Source organism: Panthera tigris, chromosome E3 (genome assembly GCF_018350195.1).
Source record: "Panthera tigris isolate Pti1 chromosome E3, P.tigris_Pti1_mat1.1, whole genome shotgun sequence".
NCBI classification, from domain to species: domain Eukaryota; kingdom Metazoa; phylum Chordata; class Mammalia; order Carnivora; family Felidae; genus Panthera; species Panthera tigris.
In genome coordinates this window covers 15,240,385-15,267,796 of record NC_056675.1, presented here as the reverse complement: position 1 = coordinate 15,267,796, position 27,412 = coordinate 15,240,385, and the positions used below count along the sequence as shown (strand labels likewise).

At 40.8% G+C, this 27,412-nt stretch overlaps 1 protein-coding gene across 5 annotated transcripts in view; it reads left to right on the top strand.

Moving 5' to 3' along the window:
• Positions 1-27,412, top strand: part of LOC102960991 (S-adenosyl-L-methionine-dependent tRNA 4-demethylwyosine synthase TYW1) — a 212,100-nt gene that overhangs the window by 95,051 nt on the left and 89,637 nt on the right. For all 5 annotated transcript variants that reach the window (XR_006212294.1, XR_006212293.1, XR_006212292.1 and 2 more), the window contains 2 exons: positions 5,171-5,280; positions 16,622-16,799. Coding sequence is in view for 2 of the 5 variants with exons in the window: in XM_042971084.1 (XP_042827018.1) it covers positions 5,171-5,280; positions 16,622-16,799 (288 nt within the window). In the remaining 3 variants the exon portion in view is untranslated. The remainder of the gene's footprint in view (positions 1-5,170; positions 5,281-16,621; positions 16,800-27,412) is intronic.

Below are 27,412 nucleotides of genomic sequence, written 5' to 3'. Positions count from 1 at the left end.
CGTTAAAGAAAATTAAAAAACAAAACAAAACACTAGCGTAACCTTGATAGCGACCCAGAGAACAGCATTAAAAACAAATATTGCGGTGCAGTTTCATTCATTAGTATGGGTGTAAAATCCTAAACAATATATTAAAACACTGAGTCCAGCATTGAAAAACAAGAGATCGTGGTCAAGATGGGTTTAATTTTTGCAAATATAATTTTTTCTTTTTTAAAATTGAAGTATAATTAATATACAGTGTTATATTAGTTGAACGTGTACAATATGATTCAATAATTCTGTACATTACTCGGTGCTCATCAAGATAGGTTTTTTGTTTTTGTTTTTGCTATTATAGCTGGTTGTGTTGTAATGAGTACTCTGCTGTATAAAATGTTTTCGGATTTTTACTATGTATTTTAGACCCAGATCATATCAATTTATACTTCAGCATGTGAATATGATGCTTCTTTCCCTGTGTTTCCAACGTTTCGTGTTTTAAGGAAGGAAAACTGTTTCTTATGTGGCAGGTTGCAAAGGTTGTTTGGAAAGTTCTGGTGTCCGTTCATTTACCTTCCTGTAGTGTTAATATCTTAACATGGGACATGGGACAGTTATCACAAGCAAGAAATTCACATTTCTTGCTAATTAAAATATATGTAACACTATTAATTAAACTGGAGACTGTTGAGATTTTGCCAGTTTTTCCATTACTGCTCTTTTTCTATTCCAGGGTCCGGTCCAGCATCCCACATTGCATTTAGTTGTTATGTGTCCTTAGTCTTTTCCAGTCTGTGACCGTTTCTTAGTTCTCCTTGTTTTTATGGCTTTAACACTTTTGAAAAATCCTGGTCAAGTATTTTGTAGAAGGTTCCTCAATTTGTATTTGGTTTATTTTCATAATGAGAATGAAATTATGTATATTTTTGTGTGAAGCAATGTGTTCTCAGTATATCAGTCCTACCAGAAGGTATATGCTATCAGTTTGTCTTATTACTGATGATGTTCAAGGTATGCATGGAAATTGTGTTTTTTTTTGTTTGTTTGTTTGTTTTGTTTTTTGTTTTGGCTTTTGGATATCCAACTGTTGTAGCAACATTTATTGAAAGGATTATCCTTTCTCCCTTAAATTGCCTTTGCACCTTTATAAAAAGATCAGTTCACAATAATATAAGTTGGGTATATTTCTGGATTCATTTGTCCCTTTGATCTATGTGTCTTTCTTTGGCCAATACCACACATTCTAGTATATAATAAAGACAGTTGATTTTTGTATATTGACCATGCATCTTATGCACTTGCTAGGCTCTCTTACTAGTTCTCATTAGTTCCAGGATATTTTTTGTAGATTCTTTTGAAGTTTTATGTAGACAAACATGTCATTTGTGAAGAGAGAGTTTACTCCTTATTCTGGCTTCATTTCACTACTAGGATTTACATGCTATATAGGAGTGGTCAGAAAGGATATTTTTACAGTGTTTCAGATCTTAAGAGGAAAGCATTCATTCTTTTACTGTTAAGTTTGATGTTAGCTATGAGGGTTTTTTTGGATCCCCTTCATGAGATTAAAGAGATTCTGTTTTTTATTTTTAGTTTGCTGAGAGTTTTTGTCATTAATGGATGTTGCATTTTATTCAGATAATCATTTTTTCTTCACTTTGTTAAAATGGTGAATCAGAGGGGTGCCTGGGTGACTCAGTTGGTTAAGTGTTCAACTGTTTTTGTTTTTTTTTAATTTATGCATTTATTTTGAGAGAGAGAGAGAGAGAGAGAGAGAGAGAGAGAGAGAGAGACAGCACGAGTGTGGGAGGGTCAGAGAGAGAGGGAGAGAGAGAGAGAACCCCAAGCAAGCTCCCCACTGTCAGCACGGAGCCTGACATGGGGCTTGAATTCATGAAACCGCGAGATCATGACCTGAGCCGAAAGCAAGAGTCGGACGGACGTTTAACCTCCTGAGCCACCCGGGTGCCCCATGTGTCTGACTCTTGATCTCAGCTCAGGTCTTGATCTCAGGGTTGTGAGTTCAAGCCTTGTGTTGGGCTCCATGCTGGACATGAAGCCTACTAAAAAAAAAAAAAAAAAGGAAATTGGTGAACTAAAGTGATTGATTTTTGCATATTGAACCAGTCTGTGTTTCTGGGATAAACGGTACTTGGTTGTGACACATTATCCTTTTTATGTGTTGCTGAGTTTGATTTGCTCAGGGTTTTTGTTTGTTTGTTTTGTTTTTTTTAGGTTTCTGTGTCTCTGTTCATGGAGGGTATTGGTCTGTAGTTTCCTTGTAATGTCTTAATCTGTTTTTTTGTTGTTGTTGTATTAGAGTAATTCTGGCTTCATATAATTTTTCTTTTCCTTTTTTTAAAAAAAATGTTTATTTAGAGAGAGAGAGAGAAAGCAAGCAGGGGAGGAGCAGAGGGAGAGAGAGAATCCTAAGCAGGGTGCACACCATCAGTGCAGTGGCCTCATATAGACTCATCTGATAATCTCTCTTCACTGATGCTTTAAACCATTTATATTGAAAGTGACTATTGGTATGGTTTGATTAAAATCTACATCTTGCTGTTATCTATTCTGTTTTTTATTTTTCTACCTGCTGTCATGTTAATTGAGCATTTTAAATGATTTTATGTTAAAAAAAACTTTTTTTTAATGTTTTTATTTATTTTTGCGACAGAGAGAGACAGAGCATGAGCAGGGGAGGGGCAGAGAGAGAGGGAGACACAGAATCGGAAGCAGGCTCCAGGCTCTGAGCTGTCAGCACAGAGCCCGATGCGGGGCTCGAACCCACAGACTGTGAGATCATGACCTGAGCTGAAGTCGGACGCTTAACTGACTGAGCCACCCAGGCGCCCCAAATGATTTTATGTTTAATCTTGGCTTATTATTTATGTATTTTAAAAATATTTTAGAGATTTCCTTAAGGGTTACAATGTACATCTTTAATTAATCAGAGTCTACCATCAAGTAATATACCCCTTCATATGTAGTGTAAGGATTTGACAACAGTATATTCCCTATTCCTCTTTACTACCCTTTGCTATTGTTGGCATAGTAAGTTTTACATAAGTCGTAAACGCATAGTACATTGCTATTCTTTTTTACTTACACTGTCAGTTATTTTTAGAGCAGTTAAAGGTAAAAAGGTAAATACGATTTTCCCCTTTCCCCCCCTTTCCAGTGCTCATTATTTCTTTGTATAGTTTCAGGTTTCTATCTAGTATATGTTTCTTTAGTGTAAACAATTCCCTTTAACATACCTTGTGATGTAGGTTTTCTGACAAGGAAGTCTCTCAGATTTTGTGTGCAAAAGCCTTTATTTTCCATTTCTGAAAGATACTCTGAGTTTAGAATTCTGGTCGATGAGTTTTGTTTCCTTTTTTTTTAAGCATGCTTCTCAGGTGTCATTATAATTTCAGCTGGCTTTTGTTTTCTGATGAGTTGTCAGATGTAATTTTTAATCTTTTGTTCTTAGGTTATGTGTCTTTTTAGGCTGTCTTTTTTTTTTTTTTTTTTTTTTTTTTTTTTTTTTAATATCCTGGGGATGCCTGGGTGGCTCAATTGGTTAAGCATCACACCCTTGGTTTGGTCCAGGTCATGATCTCTGGGTTCATGAGTTTGAGGTCTGCGAGAGGGCTCTGCAACGATAGGGCAGAGCCTGTTTGGGATTCTCCCTCTCCCTCTCTCTCTCTGCCCCTCCCCTGCTCATGCGTGCGTGCTCTCTCTCTCTCTCTCTCTCTCTCTCTCTCAAAATAAATAAATAAATAAAATAAATACATCCTGGTTGTTCTGAGAGCTGCTTGGATCTGTGGTTGTTTTTCACTACCTGTGAAAAATTGTTAGTGTTCATTTTTCTACTATTTCTTCTGCTTTGTTATCTCTGTTTTCCTTCCGGGATTCCAAGTATGTGTATTTTGGAGGTATTGTGTTGTCCCACAGCTCTCAGATGCTGTGTCCCTTTTTTTTTTTTTTTCCACTTAAAAAAGAAAACTTTGTGTTTTAGGTGGCTTATTTGCATTGGTCTCCAAGTTTTTTTACTCTCTCCTCAGCTGTTACAAGTTACTGCTGAACTGGTCGAAGGCCTGTTTTTCATATTTAGCATTTCTCTTTGGTGGTTGTGTTATAATTTCCATCTCTCTGCTGAATTTACCCATCTGATCTTGCATATCGCCCACCTTTTCTATTAGGGCTTTTAACATATTAATCATAGTTTTTTAAAATTCCCTGTCAAATAGTTTCACCACTTGGGTCAAGAGTTTGGTTCAGCCAATTGCTTTGTCTATGGGGAATGTGTTGTTTTCTTGTTTTTTGTATTCTTTTTTTTTTTTTCTGTTTTGTTTTTGTTTAAAGTTGGACTTCTTATGTAGTACTTAAGAGATGAGGTGAATTTTTTTGTGTGTTTGAAAATCAGTACACCTTTCCTTTCTGCTAGGCCTTTACTTTTTGGAGTTTAGGTTAATCTAGTCAGGAGTTGGGCTTGAGTTGAGATTCACTGTTTCTGTGCTTCCCTTCAGTGTACCACAGGTTTAAAATTCCTCAAGGCGATCCTTGTGTGTAGCATGGGGGCTGGTTTGACAGGTTTTTTTCCTTTATATTTTTTAATGTTTATTTTTGAGAAGAGGGAGAGAGAGGGAAGACCTGTGGGGGAGGGGCAGAGAGAGGGAGACAGAATCTAAAGCAGGCTCCGTGCTGTCAGTGCAGAGCCCGATGTGGGGCTTGAACCCACGAACCATGAGATCACGACCTGAGCTGCAGTCGGACGTTCAACCGACTGAGCCACCCAGGCGCCCCGACAGGTTTTTTCTTAATGTCTGATCCATCCTAAGCTGTAGGTGTTTCCACTGTGTTGCCTCTCAGGGAGGGTCAGTCACTGTGATTGTGCAACTCTTCCAGCAATATTCTATCGGTCGTTAATGGATGCCTGTTAACCTGGTGGTGGGTGGTTGGGAGAAAAGGTTGCACATTTCGTATTGTTCTGATTAAATCCTCAGTCTTAGCTAGGCACTTCTCTGCCATCTCACCCTCTCTGCTAGATGTCATGACTTAGAATAAGCTGGAAAACACTGCTATAAATAGCTGAGCTCCTAGGGGGAAACCAACTCTAATTTTGTGATTTTATGGACTATGGCATAGTAGATGACTGAGGTGTTATTACAGAGAGTCCTTTAGAACTTTTGCCTCTCGTTCTCAGGCACCACACCAACCCAGTGGGCACTGAATGGCGGTGGAAGATGGACCAGCCTGAAATGATCTTAAAGGAAGCCATTGAAAACCATCAGAGCATGATTAAGCAGTTTAAAGGTATTTATCTACCTTTTACAAAGGAATGCTAATTAGTGCGAATTAAATTGGCAGCCCAATTGCCTCTTTCACAGGACTTTGATCCCACTGGCAAATTTTCATACGGGGAAGTGAAAACTTTATAGAAATACTGTGTATACATTTTGGCTTTTTTCGTTTTTACTGACAACTCTTACATCCCATATGATGGAAGAACTAAAAAAACGTAATTCAGAGCTTAGCAATTGCAAATATGATGCACGAGGCCTGTAAGTTTTGCCTGGGAGTGTATTATCACCCACCCTGAACACTTTTGATATTGTTCTGTCTCAGTAAGCACAAAGCAGCCTCAGAATGGATTGAAAAGTTGAGGTCATTGGAAAAATCTTAAATAATATCAGTGATATAGTATTAGTTATATAAATGCCTTATAAAAAAGGAGGGATACTATTAATAAAAATTCCCTCCACCTGATCCATAGTGATGTAAAAATTCTGCCCCCCAGTTTCTGAATTTCCTGCTTCAGTTCTGTTTCATACTTAAAGGTATATGATTTTACTGGATGTTTCTGGTTCTCAGGCTTTAGTGTACATCGGAATCGTCTAGAAGTCTTGTTAAAACACAAACTCCTGGTTTCCTTTTCCAGAGATTGTTCAGTAGATGTGAGGTGGGGCCCAGGCATGTGCGTTTCTGCAGCTTTCCAGGTGGTGTCAGTGCTGTCGAGCTGGGGACCGCTTCTCGAGGCCCAGTGCTGTGACAGAGGTGGTGGACTCGCAAAGTGTTGGCTTGGTGAGGTGATAGCTGCATATACTGAACTGAAATTTGTTAGGTTCCCTGTTAAATCTACGTGCTTGTCTCCACCTACCACTTACAAGTCCTCCTGTCCTGTCCTTTCCTTTGCTGTGCAGTAATAAAAAATGAATTTTAACCAAGGTGTTGATAAAGACCCTCTTGTGGTGCTAGCTTCATGTGTGGGAGTCTTTCTAAACCCCAGTAATAAGCATTTTGAAGATCAGGCGATTCTTTTCTTTTATGTGAAGAAACTTGTTGTGTCAGGTCACTGCTCCTTGAGATTATATTACAGTACTTCTAATAAGTGCTGTTTTCTTTTTTAGCACACCAAGCAATTCTTCAGTTCTCAGTAGACACTGACTGGGTGTCCTATAAATTTAATTTGGTTCTAACACTGTCTGGAGGTCGCATCAGGCCCTTCAGGGTCAGGGTTCGGTCCTGTAAGACTGCCCCACATCAGACCCCAATCTCAAGTCCTGGTTGTTACCTGTGCTTCTGACTGGCAGTAAATTGGAGGTTCCCACTCCCTGCTCTTTGGATTTGATTAATTTATTGGGGTGGCTCACAGAACTCAGAAACATTCACTTCCATTTACCAGTTTATTGTAAAGGGTATTTTAGAGGATTCAGACGGACAGCTAGAGGAAGAGGTGACATAAGGCAAAGTCCGCAAACCTCCTAAGCACTGGAGCTTCTGTCCGAGTAGAACTGGAGCGCATCATCGCCCTGGCACTTGGATGCACTCACTAACCTGGAAGCTCATCAGCTCTTGTTGTTCACGAGTTTTTCTAGAGCTTCATACCCTGCCCCCTTTCCCCTCCCAAGAGGTCTGTGGTGTGGTTGAAAATTCCAGCCCTCTAATCACTTGGGCTCTCCGGTGACCAGCCCTGTCCTGAGGCTATTTAAGGGCCCTAAGTCACCTCATTAGTGTAAACTCAGGTGTGCTCAAAGGGGCTCCTGATGAAAGACAAGAGCCGCTACTTTCCGTCAGGAAATCCCAAGGGTTTTAGGAGCTTTCTTCCAGGAACCAGGGCCAAAGACCAAATGTATTGCTTATTATACATCAGTACTTATTACTGTTCTTATTTTCGTATGAGAAATTGAGAAAAGTAATGCAAATCATGATTAAGATCAATAGTAATTTATTAAGGATAAACAGTCAATGATTATGCCTTTATTTTATTTTTTATGACTTTTCTATGCAGAGTGGACCCATGTGTGTTTGCGGGTGTCGGTGTATGTACTGACTTATTTTTGTACATCTGCAAAGATGCTCATAAATACTTAAATTTGCATCTTGGCTTTAGTCTCAAGCACTTTTTATTTATTTTTTTTAACAAATTACTTTCCCTTGTTTGGATAAAGCAATGTCTTTTATCAGTGTTTAGGAAAATTAAATGAAGCTGGTGAAGAACTAAGTCTTCACATCTGGTATCGGACCAATAACAGTCGTTGATTTAATGAATATTGATTATTGATCTCCAAACAAACCATATGCCTTCTTAAAAAATTTCAAGGTGAAGTCTTGTTTTCTTTTGGATCATGTATTAGTCAGAGTTCTCCAGAGAAACAGTCACCAGGATCGTGTGTGTGTGTGTGTGTGTGTGTGTGTGTATGGTTGTGTGTGCAGCGATTGAGAATGAGAGATTGATTTGGGGAACAGGCTCACCTGATTGTGTAGGTTTGGGGTAAACCAGCAGGCTGGAGACTCGGGGAAAATTGCGGTTCAAATTCAAAGGCAGTCTGCTGGCAGAATCCTTTCTTGCTTGGGCAGAGTCAGTTTCTGTTCTATTAAAGCCTTCAACTGACTGGATGAGGATCATCCACCTTCTAGAGGGCAATCTGCTCTTATACAAAGTCCACTGATTTCAATGTTAATCTCATCCAAAAGACAGCTTCACAGAAACATCCAGAATAATATTTGACCAAATATCTGGGCACTGTGGTTCAGCCAAGTTGACAGATAAAACTAATCATCACAGATCATAACATCAGAAGCTGACACATGCCAGTAATTTATCTTTCGATTCTAGTAAGCTTTATTTTAGTGCCTAAAGAGCCAATTGTACCTTTCAGTAATGGGACGATGACCGTGAGGACGTGTTTCCCAGACATCTGGCAATCTCCCTGAGTGAGCTGTGTCCCAGGCAGTTTGTGTGGGGAGGAAGCAGCCCTAAGGACGAGGCATTCATTCTTTCATTCTGAGATGTCCTTGATGCAGGATGACAATTTGAGTTTTGATAGTAATTTTTCTGACAGGAACATTTTTGCAAATTCACTTTAAATGGAAATAAGTAATGAATAAATCATAAGGCTGACTTTATTCATGTTAATAACATGTTAGGTGAACTCAGAGAGCACATGTTCTTTATTGTCTGCCTTGCTGGTCGGAAGGGCTCGTCCTGTGTAGGCCGGTGTATCTGATCAGTTACCTTGTACTTACCTGCATATCCTGTAATCAGTAGGCATCTCAAATTGGCTTGTCTTCACATTCCCATGGGGGTAAGAAACAAGAGTTTTAAAAAATGTATATTATCTTGTAGGGGGAAGATAGAGAATGGATTGCAGAGAGAGAATAGACCGTATCTGTGGACCAGTGAGTCCTGAATAGGGGTTTCAATGCCTACGGGGGAAGGGATGGTACCTATGTTACCACGACAGCAGAACAGCTATTCACATAATCAAAAATAAATTTTCTACAAAGGTTTTCAGATTGGAGCTGGTTGACGTTTGTACACTGACACTGTTCAGGGCGCCAAAGCAGTTTTTCTTTAAAGTAGTAGTAGCAGTGGGGCGCCTGGGTGGCGCAGTCGGTTAAGCGTCCGACTTCAGCCAGGTCACGATCTCACGGTCCGTGAGTTCGAGCCCCGCGTCAGGCTCTGGGCTGATGGCTCAGAGCCTGGAGCCTGTTTCCGATTCTGTGTCTCCCTCTCTCTCTGTCCCTCCCCCGTTCATGCTCTGTCTCTCTCTGTCCCAAAAATAAATAAACGTTGAAAAAAAAAAAAAAAGTAAAGTAGTAGTAGCAGTAGAAAATGGATTTATATTTGAAGGTGGGGTGGGTGTAGAAAGGCTGACACATGAGCATAAAGGAGGTCTCATTTGTTAAATTTTATGTTGTCACAAAGAGCGAGAGCTCTCTTCATCACCAGTTTTAGGATTGTGGTAACTCTTTGTTGATGCTTTTTATTTCATTCCAAGCTTAACTAAGACATTGGCTTCTCTGAAAATCTGTCTTACTGCTATAATAATGAAAAAAAATTTTTTTGAAGTTTATTTTTATTTTTGAGAGAGAGCATGCACAGGGTAGGGGCAGAGAGAGAGAGAGGGAGAGAATCCTAAGCAGGCTCAGCACTGTCAGTGCAGAGCCCGTTGTGGAGCTCAAACTCGTGAACCGTCAGATCATGACCTGAGCCGAAAGCAAGAGTCGTTCATCGAACCAACTGAGCCACTCAGGTGGCCCTTATTGCTACAATAATTACCGTACACCTGGCTCTGATACTATAGTATTATAAAAGGGGGTGGGGGGAAAGCCCTAAACGTTAAAGGATCAAATACATACTTTGTGAGAATCCAGAGCTCTTCTAGAAAACGGCTGGTGGTCTGTAGCCCTCGACAGACAAACATGTTAATTGTATTCTTTTAAAAAAATCACAGAACTTGGGCAAAATAATGGAATTTTAGTGTTTCAGAATATTGGGTATGTTTTCTCTTTTCTTGGCTCTCAGCAGCAAGTAATCTAAACCATTCAAATTCGCGGTTGTTTATTTTATTGTAGACATTCATCAGGCAGTGAGATTTTAATTTATAACTTCACTCAGTGGTTATAGTCTAAAGTTTTCTTTTTTTATGAAGCCGAATTCCTCCTGCAGTGAGTGAAATCTCTGTGTTCTAGTTTTCATTCATCCCTAGGGGAGAGGGTGTAAATAAAACCGGTCCCCTTCCTTTCTGAATAGTGAGCCTCAGAGAAAGGATGGTGAGGTTCACACAAGTCACACTACCGCTTCTGAACCCCGTACCCGGGTGCGGTCGTGACGTGGGCCCTGAGTTTGGACTCTACAGATGCAGATACATAACTCTAGATTTCATCTTAGCCCCTGGTGGAGTCTGTTGTCTCTCTTCCCCAAATCTGCACTCCTCAGTAGGGATTGGTCTGGAGAGATGGCTTACCCCGCGTGATGTAATTACTCACTTTCCGAGGCCCTTCAGGAAAGTTCCCCTTTCTTTTCTTCCAAACCCAGATTAGAGTTTCCCTGTTGGAGCGCCGGTGCTATTACCCTGTGCCCCCTTGTGGCTTGCAAAGAGCAAAACAAAATAAGAAACCAAAGGAATTAGGGTATTAGCGGTTTCCTTAGTTGGAATTTGGGTTACATTTTACTATAGGAAAAAATTTTGTATTTAATTAGGTAACATTGAAATAGATTTATTAGTACTGTAGTTTTAAGTATATTGCAGATTAATTTGGTGTTTGGGGAGTTTGAATGGTAACTTAATCTTCATTTTAATAATGCTGTATCTGTGGGAATACACATTTCAGGCTTAAACAGAAATGCTTTAGGAACATTTAAAGACAATTTTCAAAGAATTAAAGCCATTCTTAGTTGGTTATATCCTGCATATCCTGACTGCATCCTGTATTTAGATAAGGTTTACTCTTAACTCATTAATCATTTCCCTTTTTCCGGCTTGGAATCCTTTGTTTTTTAGTATGCTTTTCTAGCCCATGGTGAATACCTGCCTTCTCCCATGGGTCTGGTTCAGTCATTTTATGATTTTATTTTTGTGGAGGATGAGACTTGCTGTGTGGTTGCTTATTCCCTCGGGGTGTCAAGCTTTAGCTGAGTGGCCAGCCTTGAACAGATTTTGAAGATATTCTGAGTTTTTAAATGCTTCCCTTTTGTGCTTCTGTTCTCAGTTCCGAGGGCAATCATTGTCTTTTCAGTTTTTTAATTGAATCATTAAAATATCTTTCTTTTCATGACCTTCATTAGCTTTCCCTTTATACACATGCAAAATTAAGTTTATATTGATTACAAGTGGGTCAGAATTTCAGTGCAGCTCAGCATCTTTTCAGAATGCTGCCTGTCCCCCTCTAAATACTACCGTGGCAGGAGAAATAGTTCCCGGAGAGTGGGGTGGAGGTTTTCTTCGTTCAGTTTCCCAACAGTTCAGCAGTTGGATGAGTGCACACTCTTTGTCAGGAACGTCCTCAGTCCTGAAGGTGCAAAGATGGAAAAGACATTATTTGTTCCCAGATATTTTTCATCTGTAGTTTAAAACTGAAGTAATGCCAAAGAAATAAAGGGTCTCCAACTGATGGTTTTCACAAATGAGGTATGTTAAAGTACACATCCAGAAGAAACGTGGGGGCGGTGAGGAACAGCATCACCTGCTAATTGTTTTCTCAAGGTTGTTTATCAGAAACCTCGCAGTGGAAGTGACAACAGCAAAGTTATCTGTGACGTTCAAGCGGGGCGGGGTTGGGGGGGTTTCTTAGGAAGATCTTGGCCAGGAGCTATATTGTTACGAGAAGAAAGAAGAGAATGTTTTCTGATTGACCCACACTTTAAAATAGGCATAAATACTCTGTGCTAAGCAATGTATCATGTTTCTTTTTGTGTTACTTGGTTTTATTGCTATGACATGAGGATAACACTTCTGGCATCTTAAGTTTCTGCTTTGGCATCTTTGCGTGAGAGAAGGTATGCTTTGTAGTTAATCTGATGGCTGTAGTGATGGTCCGGGATCAGGAAGCTGTTCAGGATAAGAGAAATGTCAGAAACTTGCTAACGGGGGTGGGGGTGGGGAATCAGAACGACAAAGCACATTGTAGTAGTGAAGGGGCTAAGGTTAAGGGAAACATGAGAATAGTGTGTATGTGTGTGTGTGTGGGGTGGGGGGAAGGAGACCCCGTGGGAAGTATCTGTATAGTAGTGTTACTGAAATGTAGCATCTGCTGTTCCCTGGACTATTTTCCTGCTCCAAAGCTTCTTTCCATTAGAAATTTAGAGGATGTCTTCTTTTCTGACCTATTTCCTTGAGGACAGTGAAGGCAGGCGGGAAATTGTGTCCCTAAGGGCCTTGTTTCAGGAAAGATCACTATAATAGCCTCTGGCAGTGAGCACGAAATAGAAATGTGCTTTTATGAAGGAGAGAACCACGATTTTATGTCTTCTCAATACCTTACTTTTGAGAAAATTAGGATAAGTTTTAAATCCCGGAATCATTACTCTTAGAAGATTTATCCACAGGGCTTTTTTTCTGTCTTAGTTTTTGTTGTTGTCATTGTGTAAATGGGCAAGTTGATGTTTTTAGTTCAGGCTCTCAGAGAAGATGACAGCTGGTTCCTTTGCTTTTACATCTTCCTCCTTCCCCAGCTGCTCCTTGGTCGTGTCCTCTGCCGACCCCTCTTGCTTTCTCTAGATACGCAAGCGTCCTAGCACTCAGTTCTCTTCTCTGTCTACACTCACTGCCCTGGCAGTCTTGTTCAGGCCAGGAATGGAAATACCATATGTTTACCAAAATGTTTGTTTCTACCCAGTTCCTCCAAAATCCAAACTTGAATGTTGGACACTCATTCACACATGTAACATAAATTTCAAACCTTACCAGTCTGAAATTGAACACAGGTTATTCCCTCCCTGCAATACCTGTTACCCCCAAGGCTTTTTGTTTGTCTCCTTTGGTGGCGCTCTGTCACTCTGGCCAAAAGCTTTGTAGAAATCATTGACACCTCTCTTTGTCTCATATCCTGCATCCAATCCATTAGAAAGTCCTGTTGATTAGATCTTCAAGATCTCTTCCCGCAGCCTCCGCTGTCACCGCAGCCTTGGAAGCCACCATCTTAGATTATACAATAGCCTCTGGCCAGATGAGCCTGTCTCTTTGCCCCTTTGTTCTCAGCATAGCACCCAGGGGGTTCTGTTTAGAGGGAGATTGAGGTTATGCCACTTTTCTCAAAACCCTGCAGTGACTACCCATGTTTCTCAGATTCCCTGGACATGTCAGCATGCTCCCACCCTGGGGCCTTTGCTCTGCTGTCTGCTGCCTGGAGTGCCCTTTCCCTCTTTCTTCTCTGGGCCCCCTCCCTCATCTCCTTCAAGTCAGATCTCACCTTTTCAGTGAGCTTCTTCTCACCGCCCTTTGTACGAGACGGGCTACCTCTTTGGATCCCCAGTTTTCTTTACCTGGCTGTACCTTTTCTGTTCCATATGCTTATCACTTTCTAATGTACTAAAGATACGCATGTCCTATGTGGTAGCCCTTAGCCACATGTGGCCCTTTACATTTTAATTAGTGAAAATTAAATAAAATAAAAAATTTAGTTCATCAGTGACACCACACCACATTTTAAATGCTCAAGAGACATGTGGCTGGTGGCTGCTCTATTGGATTGAATAGACAGAACGTTTCCATCATCTCAGAACCTTTTCTTGGACCACACTGGTATAGAATTCACAGATTTATTATGTTTAATGTTTATTCTGTGTCTCTCCCAAGAATATAAGCTTCACAAAGGCAGAGGGTTTTCTCTAAATAGAGAAATTATTTATAAAACAGTTTACTATAGAAAACTTGCCTCGAACATTATTTGGCACATAGTAGGTGATCAATAAATATATGTTGAATTGAGTGGAATTACCATTTTAATTAAGATACCTGAAAGATTGAATTTCTGTTGCAATTCAAAAAATAAATAATTATTATTGTAATAAAAATATTTGCAGCTAACATTTTTTTGAATGCTTCTGTGCTGGGCCTGGTACTGCACTAGGTATTTCAGTGAATTCTTACAAAAGCTCTGTGTGTGTGTGTGTGTGTGTGTGTGTGTGTGTGTGCGCAAAATCCCCACGTGTAGATCAGGGAATGGGAATAAAGAGGTTGAGTGGCTTGACCAAGGACACAAAGCAGCTTACTGGTAGGACCAGAATTTAGACCTGCTTCACGTGACATCCAGCAGTTAGGGCCTAGCCAGTGCTCAGTTATTCTGAGTTTCAGGTTAGTTTTGCAGTTCAGGTTAAATCTGCCCTTCTACTCTTCTGGTCATGAGAGGATTAAAATTAATGATATTTTTTATGAAAAGGAAATTGTATGCTTAATGCGGAGTTGTTTTGGCAACGTGGAGTTGAGTCAAGGATCAGGTTTTATTTATTTATTTATTTATTTATTTACTTACTTAATGTTTATTTATTTTTGAGACAGAGAGAGACTGAGCATGAACAGGGGAGGGGCAGAGAGAGAGAGGGAGACACAGAATCCGAAACAGGCTCCAGGCTCCGAGCTGCCAGCACAGAGCCCAACGTGGGGCTCGAACTCACGGACCGTGAGATCATGACCCGAGCCGAAGTCGGACGCTTAACCGACCAAGCCACCCAGGCACCCCAAGGATCAGGTTTTATTTAAAACCTTGATTCACTTGAGTTAAGATCTTCGATTTCAGTCACGTAAAAAACTATTCATTTAAAAATACTGATGTGAAATGTGAAGTACATTCTCAGAATTGCAGTGAGAGAGTGATCAAAGAAGATCTCACCTGCCACATTTATATTGTTCTGATTTTAGCTTGTATTGCGTTAGTTTGATCTCTCAGTATTTAGTTGCAGTTGCTTATTTCCACATAGATTGTGTGTGTGTGTGTGTGTGTGTGTGTGTGTGTGTGTGTGTGCGTGCGTGCGTGTGTGTCCCAAGCAGGCTCTGCACTGTCAGTGCAGAGCCTGATGCGGGGCTCGAACTCATGAATCCTGAGATCCTGCTGAGCCAAAATCAAGAGTTCAATGCTTAACCGACTGAGCCACCCAGGCACCCCTCATTTCCCTTTTTATATTCTTTCCAAGTCTTCCAGATTCTTAGATTGAGGGACTGTCAGGAGTGCCTTCTGCATTAGAAGTAAGAACAGTTTTTCCTCAACCCATGCTGTACACTGGAATCAAATGGGGAGTGTTTAAAAAATGCTGGAGTCCCATCCTTCCCAGAGGTTTCGATTTAATTGGTTTGGGATACTACCTGGACATCGAGATTTTTAAAAGTACTCTGGGTAGTTCCAATGTCCAGTGAGGGTTGAAAACTGTCCCCAAACTTTTGTTTGGACATTGGAATCACCCGGGGAGCCTCAGAAGCTGCTGATGCCCGTGCTTCTCCCCCAGGGACTGTGATTTAGTTGGTCTGTGCTGGGGCCTGGGGTTTGGAAGTGTTAAGGTTTCCCAGGTGATTCCAATGTGCAAACACATTTGGGGAGCTCTGGTTTATGCAGTGATGTTCGACCTTGGCTGCACATGAGGATCACTTGAGGAAGTTTAAATCTCCTGTTATCCTGGCTTATACCCATCCCAATTAAATAGAATCTTTGGTGGTGGACCTAGTTTTTGACATTCCCGGTGATTCTAACATGTAGCCAAAGGTAAGAGCTTCAGGTTTATTTTTCTCTCCTATATACTTTTGGACCAACTCCATTTAGTTTCACAATGCAGAATACTTGAGGAACGAAGGGGGAAATGACTGGTTTAGAAGAGGCTTTTCCTTATACTGAGTTCATTCCCTTCACCCCCCATATTTTTGTGGTAAAATATACATAACACAAAATTTACCATTGCTGCCACTTTTTAAAATAATTTTTTAAATATTTATTTATATTTGAGAGAGAGACAGAACGTGAATGGGGGAGGGGCAGAAAGAGATGGAGACAGAATCCGAAGTAGGCTCCAGGTTCTGAGCTGTCAGCACAGAGCCTGATGCAGGGCTCGAACACACGGAGCCGTGAGATCGTGACCTTAGCCGTGAGATGGTGACCTGAGCCGAAGTCGGACGCTTACCCGGCTGGGCCACCCAGGTGCCCCTCATTGCAGCCATTTTTAAAGTGTATGACTCAGTGTCATTAGGTACATTGTCAATATTGGGCAGCCGTCAGCAGTATCCATTTTCAGAACTTTGTCATCATCCCTAACAGAAGTTCTGTACCCAAGAAAAAATAACTCCTCGTTTCTCCCTCTTTCCAGCCTCTGATAACCTTCTACTTTCCGTCTCTCTGAATTAGCTTATTCTGGGTGCTTCAGATAAGTGGAAACATACAATATTTGCCCCTATGTGTTGGGCTTATTTCACTTAGCATAGATTCATCCATGTTGTCACCTGTCAGCATTGCAATTCTTTGCAAGGCTGAATAACTTTCCATTGCATGTTTATACTAAATTTTGTTTATCCACTTATCTGTTGATAAACATTTGAGCTCATTTCCTTAAACCAACATGAAAGAATACAGAGCTAAGCAAATTATGGAAAGTAATACGTTCTGCATTTCAGATAATTAGCTATCAAAGTTCATTTCGCCTGCTTGTATTGATGTAGTTTAATTAGTATTAAGACGGAGGATGGGATTGCTGCTTTCTCTGATTTACTAATTCTGGTGTTTCTCCCTCCCAGCCCTTGTTTTGTATTATTTGAATGGTATCACAAATGAATTTTCCTTCTCTAACCAAAGAGCCGTTTAGAAAAATTAAAAATCTGTAATTAAGAAAACCAAAAGTGATAGCCTGTCTCTATGCCTTACTGAGCTTGTTCCTTTTCACTGTGTTCTCCAGGAGTCCCAGGTGTCAGAGAAGATCGTTTTGAAGAAGGGATGATGGTGAAGCACTGTGCCTTGTCCCTTGTGGGAGAACCCATCATGTACCCAGAAATCAATAGGTTTTTGAAATTACTCCATGAGTGTAAAATCTCCAGTTTCCTGGTCACAAATGCACAATTCCCTGTGGAAATCAGGTGAGACATCCAGCTTATTAAGATATTCTTGGATCTGTGTTTGACTGTGAAATGAAATAGGCAGTAATGTATTCAAAAGGGACTTATCGATTACTAGCTACATAACAAATGTTGGCATTTTGGGAACAGAGATGGTCCTACTCTTAAAAATTCATTCTATTAGGGAAGATAACGTTAGTAAAAAGAGTAGAGGCACAAATCAATTGCTGGGGAAGTTCAAAAGAGAATGCAATTTTTTTTTTTTTTTCCAGATGGGAGAAACAGTAAAACTTCTCAGGGAAGCTATCATTTAATTGGGATCTTGAAGGTAGGAAGCTGTAATTTTTAATAAGAATCTCCCGAGAAAAATAGGAAGTTAGGGTATTTGTGACACCATTATGTAAATATAGTTCTGGACCACAGAGTGTGTGAAGGAGACTGGCAGCTGGAAACCAAGTTGAAAAGGTTGGGGGTAGATTGTAGAGGCTTTTAAGTGCTGTTCTTTGGAAAGATCTTGCTTCCTGCAGAGCAGTCTGCCAGCATGGTATAGAATGGGAGAGCCAAAAAGCAGGCAACTAGATAGTGTTCTTTTAGGTAAGAGTCATAAAGATGAAAGTAGGACAGTGAGAATGAGGAGTCCTAAAAAAGATATTATTGAGACATAATAGATCAACTTGGCAAACTGCATGGCTCTGAGAGCCCAGCGTAGAAGAGGACCAATTAACGACTGGGAAGGTTCTAGCTATGCTGATTGCTAGGATTAGGGGGCCCCAGAGCAGCAGACAGTCACATAAGGAAGGAACAGGTTTTGTAGGTAAGATGATGAGTTGGTTTGGATGACTTAGAGGGAGCGCTTTCCAGATGGAGATGATCATCTTCTGGGGCCTGGAAATGACCTGTTTTTGTATTCCGCTTGAACTATGCATATATTATAATATGGAAAACATTACATTTTATTTATTTACCTGTGTCTCCCCATTAGACTGAGTTGCTTGAGACTGGTGCCCCCTGCTTATTTATCTTCATGTCACCAGTATAATGCCTGTAAGTTCTCAGTAGATGGCTGGTGAAATATTGGTGAAATTCCCACATAGGAATAGAAGACAATGAACTTTCACAATTCAAAGTTGTTTTGTAAATGCTGACCTCTAAAGTACCACATGAAAAAAAAGAAAATAATTGTCAAATATAAAAAGATACTATTGGAGAGATGTCAGAGTCATGGCAGCCTGCCTTCTTCCTTTTTTCCCTTGCCTTCCATTTACAAGTAATGAGATATCCGTAACCAAACAAAAACACACCTCTGTGTAGCACACCAGGACACCCAAGAGATTCATTCACGTGTGTACCCAAAAGTGGGTAGATTGGGTGTTGGAGGAGGCTGTGGAGTGAGGGGAGTGGCAGCAGAGGCTGCAGGGACAGGTCTGATAGGGGATGGGGACCACCCTACTGGCAGAGGATGTGGAGGCTGAAAGCATTTGCTACACAGCTGGGGAACCACTGCTGTCTCTGAGAGACCTTGGTGACTGGGGGAAAGGAAAGGGAAAGGAAGAAGGCAGACACAGAACTGGAGAGTTTCCTGCTGTCTGCCCCTGGGGATTTAGGCTAAAGGACTGCCCTGCAGCTCTGGGAACTCCCCACTTTAGGATCCTTTTACCTGGTCACGGGCAGACCCACAGCCCCAGGTGCTAAGCACACACCTCCTTCCATTTTGCTGCCCCCGCCCCACCCCACCCTCTTTAAATGCACTGCTCTCCCCACCTTAGTGTGGGAGTCCTCAAGTGTAGGAGAAACCAAAAACTTGTGCTTTAGCACCATCTTCTGGAAGAGAAAAGGAAGACTCCCAATTACCAACCTGTCTAAATTATTAGACTCAAAGTAAAGGCTTGACCTAAGTAAGAAAGGTGTTTCCTACTTCAGATTCAGTGGCAGAGGCACTTATCATGAATCGCTATGAAAAATCATGGTGATATGGTATCACAAAAGGAAAATGACAGTTTTCCAGCAACTGGGCCCCAAAACACAGACTATTCCAATCTAACTGATGACATAATTTACACTAGCTATTATGACAAAATTCAACAAGCTACAAGAAAACTTAGAAAGGCATGAATAGAAGGAGTACTTTACTGGGATACCTGGGTGGCTCAGTCGGTTAAGCATACAACTCTTGATCTTAGCTCAGATTTGATCTCAGGGTTGTGAGTTCAAGCCCTGCTTTGGGCTCTGCACTGGATGTGAAGCCTACTTAAAAAAAAACAAACGAGTACTTTACCAATGATGTTGAAATCTTAAGGAAGAACCAAACAAACTCTAGAGCCGAAGAACTCAATGAATGGCATGAAGAATGCATTTAGAAAGCACCAGCAACAGAGCAGATCAAATGGAAGAGCGAATCAGTGAGCTGGAAGAAAGGAATCTGGAAATGATTATTTTTATATTTACAGTCACTTATTTTCTTATCAAAATGATAACATTGACATTCATCTTTTTTTCTTTTTATATAATTTGTTATCAAGTTAACAAACATACAGTGTATTCACTGTGCTCTTGGCTTTGAGAGTAGATTCCCATGGTTGATTTCTTACATACAACACCCAGTGCTCATTCCAGCAAGTGCCCTCCTCAGTGCCTATCACCCATTTTTCCCTCTCCCTCGTCCCCCCATCGACCCTCAGTTTCTCTGTATTTAAGAGTCTCTTGTGGTTTGCCTCCCTCTGTGTTTGAAACTGTTTTTTTCTCCTTCCCTTCCCCCATGGTGAGAAGTAAGATTTTAAGATTTAGGAAAGAGAAACTCTGTGAGGGTGCATGGGTGGCTCAGTCTCTCTCTCCCCCTCCTGTGCTGGCACTCTTTCTCTCTCTCTCAAAAAAATAAATAAGCATTAAATTTTTTTTTAAGAAACTCTGTGAGAACTATCAGACTCCATTAGATGAATTGGTATACCAGAGGGAGAAGAGGGGGAGAAGGGAGCAGAGAGTGTATTTAAAGAAATTAATGCTGAGAACTTCCCAAACCTGGGGAAGGAACTGGACATATAAGTCCATGAAGCTAATATAACACTTGTCTCAGTATGAAAAGACCTTCAAGACATATTGTATTGAAACTGTCAAAAGTCAATGATAAAGAATTTTAAAGGTAGCTGGGGGAAAAAAAGACAGTAACTTAAAAAGGAACCTGCATTAGACTATCAGCAGATTTCTCAGCAGAAACTCTATAGCCTCAGAGAAAGGAATAACTTTTCAGAATATTGAAAGATAAAAACTGCCAGCCAAGAATACCTGGCAAGGTATCATTCAAACATGAAAGAAAGATAAAAGCTTTCCCAGACAAACCAAAACTGAGGGGAGTTCACCACCACTAGACCTTACAAGATAAGTTGCAGGGAGCTCTCCAAGCTGAAATGAGAAGATGAAAGTACACACAAAACTCTGATTAAGGTGGTAAATAGACAATCAGAATTAGAAAACTATAACTGACTTTTAGAATAGCATATTATACTCTTAATTGTAGTGTAAAGGTTAAAGGAAAAACATTAAAAATAGTTATAGCTACTACAACTTGGTAACAAAATCACAGCATGAAAAGATGATTTGTGACATCAAAAATACTGAATAATATGGGGCACCTGGTTGGCTCAGGTCCGACTCTTGATCTCAGCTCAGGTCTTGATCTCAGGGTTGTGAGTTCAAGCCCCATATTGTGCCCTGTGCTGGCCATGGAGCCTACTTAAAAAAAAAAAAAAAAAAAAAAAAAAAAAAGGAAATAAAAGGATGGAATCTTTATAGGCAAATCAAGATTAATTGCTATCAGTAGAAAATGAGTATTTTATCTATGAGATGTGTTTTGTAACCCTCGTGGTAACCACTAAGCAAAAATGTAGAGCATAGACATGAAACATAAAGAAAAGGAAGACAGAGCAAATCATCATGGAAGACCACCAGCTTACAAAGGTAGGAACAGAAGGAAAAAGAAACAATGGGAAGGCAAGAGATAAGACGCCACTAGTAAATCCTTACATGTCAGTAAGTCACCCAAAATGTAAACGGACTGAAACCACCAATCACAAGGCTCAGAGGGGCTGAATGGATTTAAAAGACCACAAGACTCAACTATGTGCTGCCTACAGGAGATTTATTTCATCTCTAAAGACTCACACAGACTCAAAGTGAAAGGGTGAAAGATGATATTCCAAGATGGAAACCAAAGGAGGTGGAGCAGTACTGATATCAGACAAGATAGACTTCAAGCCAAAAAAGGTAATAAGAGACAGGAAGGTCATTATATAACGATAAATAAATCATTATTACATCAAGAAGATAGAACACTTGCAAATATATACAGTCCTAATATCCAAGCACTGAAATAGATTAAGCAAATACTAAGAGATCTTGAGGCATAAATAGATAATTCAGTAATAGTATGGGACCTAAATACCCCACTGTCATCAGTGGATAGATCATTGAGAAAGGAAGTCAAGAAGGAAACTTGGAATTGAACCACACTTTAGAGCAAATGGACTTAACAGACATACACAGAACATTCCAAGATAAATAAAGAAGTCAGTCAACTTAGTAACAAAAACAATCTGATTAGAAAATGGGCAGAAGAACTAAATAGGCAGTTTTGCAAAGAGGACATCAAAATGGCCAACAGGTGCATGAAAAGATGCTCAACATCACTAATCAGGGAGATGCAAATCAAAACCACAATGAGATCCCACCTAATACTTGTTAAAATGGCTACCATGAAGAAAATGAGGGACAACAGATGCTGGTGAGGATGTGGTAAAAAGGGAATTTATACATTATTGGTGGGAAAGTAAATTTGTCCAACCACCAAGAAAAGAATATGGAGGTTTGTCAAAAAATTAAAAATAGGTCTGCCATATGATCCAGCAATTCCACTTCTGGATATATACCCAAAGAAAATGAAAACAGGATTTTGATGAGATATGTACTCCCATGTTTATTGTAGCATTATTCACAATAGCCAAGATATGGAGACAACCCAAATGCCCATACACAGATGAATGGATGAAAAAAAGTGTGGTACAATACACAATGAAATCTACTCATCCACGAGAAAGCAGGTTATGTTGCCATTTGCAGCAAGTTGGATGGATTTCAAACACATTATGCTATGCAAGTCAGACAAAGACAAGTACTTATATGTGGCATCTAAAAAAGTTAAATCTGTTAAAAAAATAAAGTAAAATGGTGGTGACTAGGGAACAAGGTGGGGTGTAAGATTGTGGTGTTTAAGGGTACAGACTTGTAACAAGTAGTGAATAAGCCATAGAGACCTAATGCACAGTATAATGAATATACATAATAATTACTATAATTATGTAATATAACAGCATATTGGCAATCTTATTACAATATATAAATGTAACATGCTGTATACCTCAAACTTACACAGGATCACATGTCCGATTTAGTAAATAAAAAAGACACTATTGTTTGTGAAAAAAATGATCATACACACAGGCATGCACAAAGTTTAAAATTTAACATCATAGGAAATCAGAGAGTTGGTTAAAATTATTGGCCACCGGGCAGTAATATGAAAAGCAACAAAGTTGTTACAATAATAGCTAAAATGTTACTTTTTGAAGTTGTATAAAAAGGTAGAGTTAAAAGGGAAATGTTTTTAAAATGTCAGTGTATCAATTTTGCATGGGGTTACCATTCTTTTTTAAACAACTTTTGTTAGGTTTAAAACCCTTGGGTTTTCAGAGGGCTCATGAGGGAGAAGTTGGGATAGAGAGGTGTTAACGATATACACACACACATAGCATATACAAAAAGGGAGTCTGTCCCTAATTTAAGGCATGTTATACATGTGTAAAAAGAATTAAATCTGCCAGAAGTAGGATGTAGGTGATTCCCTGCAAAATAATAACCAAGGAAGATAATTCATTGTTTTTTCAGGCACAGTATTCTTTGTGAATGCCATTATGGACCGAGGAGAATTACAGAGAAGTAAATAAGCTGTGGACTCAAAAGCGTCCAGCAAAATGCCTGACACATAGTGAACGTTCAGGAAGTGTTACTGGGTCTCTCTTCCCCACTCTGGCTGGTGAGCCTCCTCTTGTCAGCAGGAGGATCATGATACGACACGATGCTGGTACGGTCTTGACTGCCATCAGCGAACAAATGGGTACAAAGGCATTGGTTACCCAGTCCTCTAGAATGGGCACTGGTAAATTGAGAGGGAGGCAGAGAGGAAGCGGTGAAGTGGCAGGGGTGGGGGAATGGGAAATTAGCAAATTTCTCTGATGTTGAACACAAGAGGTTTTTTTTTTTTTTTAATGTTTATTTATTTTTGAGAGACAAGAGTGTGAGCAGGGAAGGGGCAGAGAGAGGGAGACACAGAATCCAAAGCAGGCTCCAGGCTCTGAGCTGTCAGCACAGAGGCTGATGCAGGGCTCGAACTCACGAGCTGTGAGAGCATGACCTGAGCCGAAGTCGGACGCTTAATCGACTGAGCCACCCAGGTGCCCCTGAACACAAGAGTTTAATAACTGGACGGGTACACCCCATGCAGAATACTCAAGAAAGAAAGAGTTCTTGGAAAAGGGAAGTTCCTGTGTTGGATTTCTAAAGCATTCTTTAAGCTCCTATATTAAGGGTGCCATGGTTCAAGGGAGTGTGTCCTTTCTTGAGTTATGTCCTTACCTGGGCAAAGGAGAGAATGTATGGGAAGCAACCATTTTAGGTTTGGACTTCCAAGAGTTGGCATATTTGGTTATTTATTGAAATATCTACCTAGACAGAGGAAAAAACCCAAAGCCGAGATACACTGATTATTAATGCGTGAATCGAGAAGAATTTCTGATAATTGATAGCCTAATAGAGATGGATTAACGAGCTTAATGTTTAGGTGTACTTTCTCTAAAACAGAGCAATCCTACTGGTGTGGGAGTAATATGTTAGGGGTCCTAAATATAAGGTGACTTTCCTACCCCTCATTTCTCCAAAGAAAGATGTGAATAGTTCGGAAACAATTTAAAAGAAGAACACTGAGATTTGACATACCAAATAGTACAATGTGTTATAAAACGACAAGTTTCAATTACTCTGGACTGTAGAGTAGTGAAACAATAGTCCTGAGATGCTCCTACTTTTAAACTAATACTTTCCTGACTTGAGGCCTCTTTGAATTGAGCCAAGTGCTCTCTCACTTTTACCCCTGTGGCCCAAGAGAAAATGGAAAGAGAAATGCTTCTCCAAGTACAGATGATATTTGGAGGAATCCAAATACCAGTTTCTCTGGTGTCTTAGTGTCTTTCAGAAAAACAAGGCAGTAGATTTATGAACAGAGCATAGAGGTCTTGAATTTTGGAAGTCCTCCCTAATGTTTATAGTGCTAATTCTGTATAGAAGTTCAGCTCCTTCAGGGGTACCTGAGTGGCTCAGTCGGTTAAGTGTCTGACTTTGGCTGAGGTCATAATCTGACGGTTTGTGAGTTCAAGCCTGGTATTGGGCTCTGTGACAGCTCAGAGCCTGGAGCCCTCTTTGGATTCTGTGTTTCCCTCTTTCTGCCCCTCCCCACTCACTCTCTGTTTCTCTCACTCTCCCCTCCAAAAATAAAGAAACATTAAAAAAAAAAAGCTCAGCTCCTTTAGTTGAGCTTTCAAGTGGACATCTTGCGACCATTTTAGCATCGAGCATGCACTAGGAAGTGATGAAGCTGTCTGAGTGACCGGGGGGTTTATTAAGTTGTTTTTTTTTTTAATTAAAAAAATTTTTTTTCTAGATTACTGTAGTATCGCCCATACTCAGAGACCTTCTAAGGAGATTCTTGGCTTTGTCAGTTGGCCTTCCCTTGACTCACATGCAAGTGTTACTTTCAGGCTACTTGCCTTTCCAGGATACTCAACTTCTCCTTAAGAGAATTTCAGTTTCCCCTCCAACTCCAAAGTATGTGGCTCTTTGCTGACAGTTCTTCCACTGAGGGGAGTTTTTACAGTGAGTGGTCCTCAAGAATTATGGACGATAGAAGCGAACACCTTAGGCAAATGAGAAAGCTGTTAGACTCTGTGCAGCTTTATGATTTTGTCAACACAAGGGCTAATAAAAGTGATGAAAATATGTAAGACACATAGTATTAATAATAAGACCGGTAGTGATTGGACCATAAAAACCCTTTCTCTTGAGGAAAAGCCCTCTTCATTTCACCAAAACAAGTGGTTTTATAGTGGTTTTTAAAATTTTTTTTCAACATTTATTTATTTTTGAGACAGAGAGCATGAACAGGGGAGGGGCAGAGAGAGAGGGAGACACAGAATCTGAAACAGGCTGCGGGCTCTGAGCGGTCAGCACAGAGCCCGACACGGGGCTCGAACTCACGGGCCGTGAGATCATGACCTGAGCCGAAGTCGGATGCTTAACCGACCGAGCACCCAGGCGCCCCATATAGTGGTGTTTTTAATAGGCATATAACCGATATATCATAGTCTCTTATCAGTTATCTTTTCTTACAATCACTCATCTTAAAACTGAGTCCCTCAAACTGACAGTCAATTTATTTAGCTCATAATTCTGGGTCAGCTGGGAGGGCTTTTGATCTCATCTGGCTTTGCTGGCCTCAGTGCTGTTCACGTGTCAGTTGGCAGATCTGCTGGGCTGGCCGGTTCATGATGGCCATGGCTGGGACAACTGGGGCTTCTACTCATGTAGCTTATTTTCCAGCAAGTTAGTCTCAACTTCATCACGTGGTGGCAGGGCCTCAAAGAGCAGCAGGAGAGGGCAGGCTTCAGTGCACAAGCATCTTTTCAGCCCCTGCTTGTGTCACACTTGCTCACTTCCGTTGGCCAGAGCAAGTCACAGCTGAGCTTAGAGGCAGCGAGAGGGCACTCACAGCTGCAGGGCAAGGGGACGTGGATGTAGGGAGAGGAGGAATTTGCCCGTGTCTGCAGTCCACTCCATGGCACAACGGGCTGTAGTTGTCAAGGAGGATAAACTTGAGCCACCGGGACCCGGTATTTCTTAGGCGCTCAGTTGAAAAAGAATATATAGTTATGTGGGATGGTTAGAGTGTCATTAACACCAGAGATTTCAGGTTGGCAGTTTACCAGAAGTAGGTTTTATTTGTCCTGCACCATGTTCAAAAGCTTTTTTGTTTGTTTGTTTTCTGAGCCAACATTTAACATCCAGAGATGTTGTATAAAATCTGAATTTCTGACTTTTGGGAAAGACAGTGTGGCAAAAATTGTCAAAGGCTGAGTAAAAAGTGCCGTTGTTACCACACTATGACACTTCACTCTTACCTGGTTTTATTACTTGCTGCACTTCTGACACCAGCTGTGTGGATTTTTTCCACATCAAGCGATTCTCCAGTTCTCTGCGGACACCAACTGGGTGTCCTACAATTCAGTTATGACACCATCTGGAGTTATTGCAGACCACACAGGTTCAAGACTCAGTCTCACAAGACTGCCCCACTTCAGACACCAGCCGCAGTCCCAGATTGTACCCGTACTTCTGACCAGCCAGCTATAGATTGGGGCTTCCCGTGACTCGCTCTTCCGGTTCAGTAATTTGCTAGAACGGCTCACAGAAATCAGGGAAAACCGTTTACTTATGATTATTGGCTTATTATAAAGGATACGACTCAGGAATAGCCAAATGGGAGAGGTGCATGGGACAAGGCCTGGGGGAAGGGTAGCTACACTTCCACACCATCTTCCGGAACACTACCCTCCCAGGACCTCCGTGTGTTCACCAGCCTGGAAGCTTTCTGAACCCCATCATTTTGGGGGTTTTACGGAGGTTCCATCACATAGGCATGATTGATTCAATCATGGCCAGTTGGCGATTAGCTCAACCTCTAGCCTGTCTCCCCTCCCTAGAGGCTCGGGGTGGGGTGGGGCTGCAAGTTCCAACCCTGTAATCACGTGGTTGATTCTTCTGGCAACCAGTCCCTATCCTGAAGCTGTCTAGGGACCCATCAGGAGTCACCTCATTAGTAAAGTAATTCTTTGTGGTTGTAGAGGTCTATTACGGATAATGAAAGATGCTTCCCTCACCTCTGTAACTCAGGAAATTCCCAGGGTTCTAGGAGCTTCATGCCAGGACCCAGGGACAAAGATCAAATATATATATCTTATTATACAGCATCGCACCGTGTAATGTTTATCTTTATGATGAAGCCTGTGGTTTTCAGCCTGCGTAACCGTTGTCCATTTTGTCATCTCCTCCACCATAAGGCTAAGTATCACCTGCCACTTGTCAGAGGGGTTGCACCATGCATTCTCTTATAGCAGAGAAATTTGTCACCATTTCTAGCAAATGTGGAACAACAAAGGGTAGACTCTGTGTTTCACATGCAGTCTGTGTTTTGGTGTCCAAAGAACTTTTTCCTTTAAAAGTGGCTTGCTTGATTCACACTATCCTCCGTCCCTACAGACACGGGAATTTAGGACCCTTATTCTAATTCTGTACAGTCTGTGCTTGCATTCAACCCTGCAATCAGAAAGGTCCGTCACACCATTCGTCTACCAGAGCACACCATGTCATCCCTTCTTATAAATTGCTCTGCGCTGTGATGCCAATGACCTACAGAAAGACACCTTGTTAAAGGCAGACCTCTGAAGGTCATCGTGCTGTAAGGTGATGAAGTTGTTGAG